Raw genomic sequence first — 6,587 nt, 5'->3', positions numbered from 1 at the left:
GGGAATGATTATTAAAACACTGTTCTTTCCATGCCCTAACTTTAGTAACTGTGAAATATGTTATGCATAAGACATCAATACCTAACGTTAGGAGACCAAACTTGGGCAGAAATCCCCAGAAAGTAAAGCTTAATGCTTTCTTGTGGTGAAACAACTAGAGATGTAGGAAAATTTAAGTGATTTCCATGTCAGGGGTTTCCTACCATATAAACCCAGTCGAACATATACACAACCTACCAGTTTTCTACATACTCTCAGTGTAGCTGTCTTATGTCAGTCAGATTGCCTTTGTGATAAGAACTAGTCAGAACTTTTCGACAGAGCCATCCATACTTGGGTTATCAATTAACAGTCCTCAGGGAAAATCTTAAGGGTGAGTATTTAGACATTCCACACCACCAATGACTATAGAAATAGACAAGAGCAGCAGATAGCTTCCTTCCATCATCACCATCCCAGTAGGTCTAAAAGAAGACAGTGGTCACTTGTGGATTGTCTGGAATCTTTCCATGAATCCCCGTGGTATCAAATCAGACTCACCACTCGAGTGGCATGCAAAGATGCTTGTGGACCTGGCCAGACAATACAAACCAACCAAGGAATCCCAGTGGAAATTCATGTAAGAATGCAATCACTAGCAGAAACAGCCAAACACCTTTGAAAAAGATCCTTAGAGGAGGTAAGAAGGTAGGACCCTCCCAAGACTTGAAGTCATATGCCTTAGCGGACATCAACCCTGATTTTGGTCCAAATTGCCAAGCCAATTTCCAAGGTTGAAAAACTAAAGGAAAAAAGAATAAAAGATGTTTTTTTTTTAAAGAGGGTCTCTAAAACTTATGCTATAATCTTTGATATTGACATTTATAGTCATGATATAAAAAAACTCTTATGGATATAGAACAGTGATTCTTAGCCTTTTTGGGATTTGTTAAGTTTCAAAATTCCTTTAAGAAATTATGATCCTTTAAGGATCTGAAAAAAGCTGTGAAAAATGCAGACACAACACAAACATAATTTGGTATACAATTTGTGGGTATTCCTGAAGCCCACTCAATGACCTCTTTCTCAATGAGAAGCCAGAATGCCCCAAATCACCAGTTTCGGATCATTATCTGAAAATGACATTAAGAGCTCCTCCTGTGTTGCCTGGACATCAAGCTAGCTGGGACTAGGGGCTCCCTGCTCTTTCCAGCTAGAGGAACTTCCCCTAAATCCAGCTTCCCATGAAACTAGCAGTTTCTTCCACAACATTCCACAGGCTCTGTGGTCCCCTGATGCTGGGCAGCTGGCTTTCCTAGCTAAGAGTTATAAACAATTAATATCCAAACCCAAACTGCTAGCTGCCCAAGTAAGTCATCTTGCTCTCCTTCCAACAAACTTATGCTCCCACTTGCTCTATAAGAGAACAGCAAGGGGAAAGTGCCCTACGAATGAATGCAAATGCATCGTGTATCCAGGAGCAGGGCTGGACCTCCTTCTGGCTCTGTGTGTTGGGGAGGGGGGTGGGGAGACTGAAGGGCCCATGACCTCTTGGATGACACTGTAAAATTCCTCAGGCTCATTTCTTAACTCATTCCACATGAGTCTGGAACTAATCGCAAGTTCTGCTGATTACAGGTAGTGACCACAAAAGGACACGGAATTTGCCCTTACCCATCTTCTAGGACATGTGGTGATCGAGAAGGGATCTGTTTTACACAACCCCTTACCAGAGACATAAAAAAACCTCTGGTTTGCTGGTTACCATAAAACTTATCATTCAAGAACTCTCAAACTAAAGTGCCAGGCAGCCTGATACCTTCCGGAAAACAAATCATAATCCCCTACTCCCATAACAAACTATGGAAGAGAACTAAATAGTCAAATAAACCATCTTTTAGGCATAACCCTTCCCCAGAACAATCCCAATAAAACAACCAGGAGAAAAGTACTTCAATTAATCAGAGAACTAAATAGTTTAAACACAGCTAGTCTTTTAATCTCAGTTGATTATTTCTGTTCTATAGAATTTAATTCTAAAACAGCAGGTATAAAATCAACTAATAATGACAAATATAAAAATTTCAAAGGAAAACATGAACACAAAAGCAAACTGAATCCTGCTTTAATTGAAGCTTGTGCAGGAGTATAAAGTCCTACAGAAATATTACATAGAATCTTCTGAAAGCAGGAGTCACAACCACCCCTGTGGAGAGGCAGATGAGAGTAATTCATAGTTCACCAAGGCCTCTCTGCATCAAGTTCCCAGAATACCCACTGGATCTCTTCACCATCTCAGTCCTGTGCCCGAGCCTCTCCCATCTTGATTTCATTATAAGATGAAAGGGGGCTATAGTATTTGAAATTATTCTGGCCTCAAGAAATTTAAAGACATTGATGAGTAGAACATCCAAAATTTAAATAATGTAACAAGGAAGCCAGCTGACCTTAATAGAGTACTCAGCTAGTGAACAGCAGGTGGACTGACTCATCCTGGACATAAATTTCATTAAGGCTTCAAACAGGAATAAGGAGCATAACGATACCATTTTATAATCCAAGTTTACAAGAAGTTTACTGTCCAGATCGAGTACTGCTCAGACCTGCAGATAGCTTATTTCTAAAAGATCACCACCCACTGCAAGCAGCCACGCGTCTCCACTCTTCCTTGTTTCTTTCTCAGTGTCACAAATACCAATTTGACTTCTTCAGGAGGAATGGACAACCCAAGGTTACACAGGGAGCCTGAAGAAGAGGTTCAAAAGTCTAAAAATAGGAAATAAAGCGGGTGGGGAAGACAAAGTTGTTTGTTTCTAATTCATTCTAAAACCCAAGACTGGCATTACCAATCCTTTCCCCCAGCTGAAGTCATCAAAGTATTAGCGAGGAGAACCTGGACACAGTCTGTGAAGGAAAGGGAGTTGACAGAAACACTGCCCTGTGGATGACAGTCAAGGAGAGGGGAGGTAGCAGTTCGGTGGTTAATGACTAAGTGCCTACGGAGCCTGCCCCTCTTCTTCTCCTGGCTTGGATCAACCTATGTAGATGCGATGGAAATCGTTGGCACCGAAGGCAGCATTACACTTGGGACATTTGCGCTGGCGGGTATCATAGCGGGTCTTAACACACTCAAAGCAGAAAACATGAAAACACTTGGTAAGTACAGCATCCTTTTTACGCATGTTGCAACACGGACAGGTCAGGCGTGCCTAGAAAAAAAAGGAATCAGAGTCAGAACAACCATAAAGGTTTATGACCCAAATGGCTCATGTAGAAGCAAACAATAAGAAAATCCACTGAGCACTAAGATAATAATAGCACCACCCCCCACCCCACTACCAGGATAAACCGTTCTCTGGTTACTTTCGTGTAAAGATGGTCCGTATTTATTCTTCTAATTTGTTAGTAGGCCTTCACAAACATACACACACACACACACACACACACACACACACAAATCACTGAAGCAGTTTTTTTAACCTTGTAGTCCTTAATCTCCTCCATCAGAATCTCATCACATTTGGGTACATTGTCTGGTTTCTTCGTGGTCTCCAGCTTCCTTCGAAGTCTAGAGATGTCCTCCTGTGATGGGAGAGCATAACTGTTACTCCCTCAGACCTGCCATTTGTGAGAAAAATTAAAGGCTTCAACTTGAACTTTCTGCTGTAGAAAGAAAGGACTTTCTGTCCTTTCATGTCTAATTATCTTCTAAGAATGTAAAGAATTACAAACAACAAGCTATTTTCTTTAGTTTCGGAGCAAGCAACCATAATCTTATCACCAAACTTCAGTTGTATCTAAGTGTATTCAATTTAGTTCTGTGTAAATCCAGTCAAAGAGTTTAGAGGGATTAAATTTTTTTAAAAAGGTAAATGATGAAAACTTGATAGGCCACTTTATTTGAAGGCAATTAATTTTAAGCAGAAGATAGACTGGATTGTAATTTACAGATTTACAGCTAGGGATAGAAAGGCATCCTAAGAAACAGTAGATATGCAAAAAACAAAAATTGTAGAACTTTAAAATTCTCTAAATTTTTTTACTGATAATTCTTTACGATTTCACTAACTCATTCATTTAAATAAATAAGTACTGATTCCACACCCATTACGTGGTAGGCACCAGGATAGGCTTTAGGTATAATTTTCAGTGAAGAAAACAGACTCTGTCTTGTCACTCAAGGAGTTAAGTAGGAAATTACATACAACAGATCAGTGACTCTTAAAACAGGTCACTTCAGAGCCCAGAAAACCCCTAAAAGGCAAAAAGGGAAGAAAAAACAACTGACCTGGGCCCGTTTGAAATTGAACATATCTTTTTCTTTGGTGACACTGTTCTCTACAATCTCATCCTGAAAATCATGTAGCTTCTTCTGAGCCATCTCCAACTGTGCTTTGAGGTCATCTGCAAGCTGGGCTGCCTCCATTGCCTATGAGGGAGGTATAAAGTAACATCCTCTATCACCACTTGTTTGCAGTGAGAAAAAATACCCAAGCCCAAGGAATAAAGCAAACCTGCAATTTCACCAGTGTCACACTTATTTGTTTGTCCAAAGACTAACCATCACATTAGACCACAGAGTGATCCATCGTACCTTGCGTTTATTCATCTCCAAGGCCTGGGTCCTAAGACCCAGCTCCTTCTCCCCTGTGCCGATGTTGCTCTGCAACAGGTGCTCCTTCTCTTCCAGTTTCCTCACTACCTGTAACTGGGCATCAACCTCAGAAAAAGAAAAGAACATTTTAACACAAACAGGAAAGAGAGAGAGGAAAAAAAAAAAAACTGACCAAGCTCTGTTAATCCACAGTTCCATAAAAGAAACTCTTTAGAAATCTCGAGCTAATACTAATTCTACCCATGAACCTTTTGAATTACATGCAAGACTATGGCAATTTCTCATCCTAACATTCAGAGGTAATCATATAGCCACTCTTACCATTTTTCATGCACGTAAGTTTTTAAGATACACAGCACACGCACAAAAGACATACACATTTTTAACACAAAATGGATAAACAAATGAATCCCTTAGTGATATAGTTTAGACAATTTTCTGTATTGGCAGATTCACATTTGTTTAAACAGTTCATTGTATTCCTCTGTATGGATGTATAATTTATTTACCAACACTCTAATCATGTACATTAGTTTTTAGGGTTTTTTTCCCTACTATATAAAAAGTGCCACAATAATCATCCTTTTACATGTATTTTCATGTAGAAAACACCCTATTTCAACAGGATTCTGAAAAGCTTTATTCATTCTAGTTACCTGAGTCTTCAGAGTCAAAACTTGGTCTGCCAGCTCCTCCTTCTCTTCTTTCAGCAGCTTATGGATCTGATTGGATTTGATACGCTCTGACATGAGCTTGAAGTTTGCATCATCCTTCTCCCTCAGCTGCTGCATCAAACGGATATTTTGCTCCTGCATATCTTCAAAGGCCTGGCCTGTGACGTCCATCTCAGAGAGGAGAGCTTCTTCTTCCTAAAATAAGAAAGAAGAACCTTCATTTTAATAAAATCTTCTAACTCCAAAGTGCACACAGGAAATTAAATGTGCCAACTATTAATCTGGAAATAACCAAGTGACAGGGAGAGACAGTTTTTAAGAAGCTTACTTCTTAGTCACTAGGTTAGCCCTAGGAATACAGACCAACCTAGACAGCATATTAAGAAGCAGAGACATTACTTTGTCAACAAAGGTCCGTCTAGTCAAGGCTATGGTTTTTCCAGTAGTCATGTATCTATAAAGAAAGCTGAGTGCCAAAGAATTGATGCTTTTTAACTCTGGTATTGGAGAAGACTCTTGAGAGTCTCTTGGACTGCAAGGAGATCCAAACAGTCCATCCTAAAGGAGATCACTCCTGGGTTTTCATTGGAAGGAGTGATGCTGAAGCTGAAACCCCAATACTCTGGCTAACTGATGTGAAAAGCTGACTCACTCAAAAAGACCCTGATGCTGGCAAAGATTGAGGGCAGGAGGAGAAGGAGACGACAGAGGATGAGATGGCTGGATGGCATCACTGACTCGATGGACGTGAGTCTGGGTGAACTCCGGGAGTTGGTGATGGACAGGGAGGCCTGGCGTGCTGTGATTCATGGGGTCGCAAAGAGTCGGACACAACTGAGCGACTGAACTGAACTGAACTGATTCTGTTGAGTTAAAACTCTTTTTTTCACACATATTAAACACCTATGTGTACTTCAGTCTATTTATGCAGATATATGATTTTTCTAACCATTTTTGGTATGTTAGTAAATTCACTGGGACTTAAAAATAAAGAAATATACATTCCCTTGAGAAGGGGACAAGTGCTGTGACTCAGAAACCACCACAGTTAATATATGAGTTATTTATTTGTAAACTATTTGGGGAACATGTATTTCTTAGTTTCACATAACCATCATGTGTATAAAATTTTATATATTCATTACATCCCCTGATTCCAGATCAGCAAAAAAGGACAGATTCCTCAATAAACAGTTTCTGAACAACTGGCTATCCATCTGAAAATAAGAGTAAATTTCCTTCTTCTCAAATACACCAAAGTAACTGAATGATGAGAGACTTCAATGTAAAAACAAACAAGCAAATACATAAGAGAAAAA

At 39.7% G+C, this 6,587-nt stretch overlaps 1 protein-coding gene across 1 annotated transcript in view; it reads right to left on the bottom strand.

The window, feature by feature from the left end:
- Positions 1-1,953: 1,953 nt before the first annotated feature.
- Positions 1,954-6,587, bottom strand: part of RNF20 (ring finger protein 20, E3 ubiquitin protein ligase) — a 25,793-nt gene continuing 21,159 nt past the window's right edge. The window contains exons 16-20 of the mRNA XM_010844829.1: positions 5,251-5,463; positions 4,574-4,699; positions 4,268-4,408; positions 3,460-3,561; positions 1,954-3,188 (exon numbers count right to left, since the gene is read on the bottom strand). Coding sequence (XP_010843131.1) covers positions 3,012-3,188; positions 3,460-3,561; positions 4,268-4,408; positions 4,574-4,699; positions 5,251-5,463 — 759 coding nt within the window. The 3' untranslated portion in view covers positions 1,954-3,011. The remainder of the gene's footprint in view (positions 3,189-3,459; positions 3,562-4,267; positions 4,409-4,573; positions 4,700-5,250; positions 5,464-6,587) is intronic.

Source organism: Bison bison, unplaced genomic scaffold, assembly GCF_000754665.1.
Source record: "Bison bison bison isolate TAMUID 2011002044 unplaced genomic scaffold, Bison_UMD1.0 scf7180017864209, whole genome shotgun sequence".
NCBI lineage: Eukaryota > Metazoa > Chordata > Mammalia > Artiodactyla > Bovidae > Bison > Bison bison.
Note: the sequence above shows the minus strand (reverse complement) of the source record. Positions and strands in the feature narration are given on the sequence as shown.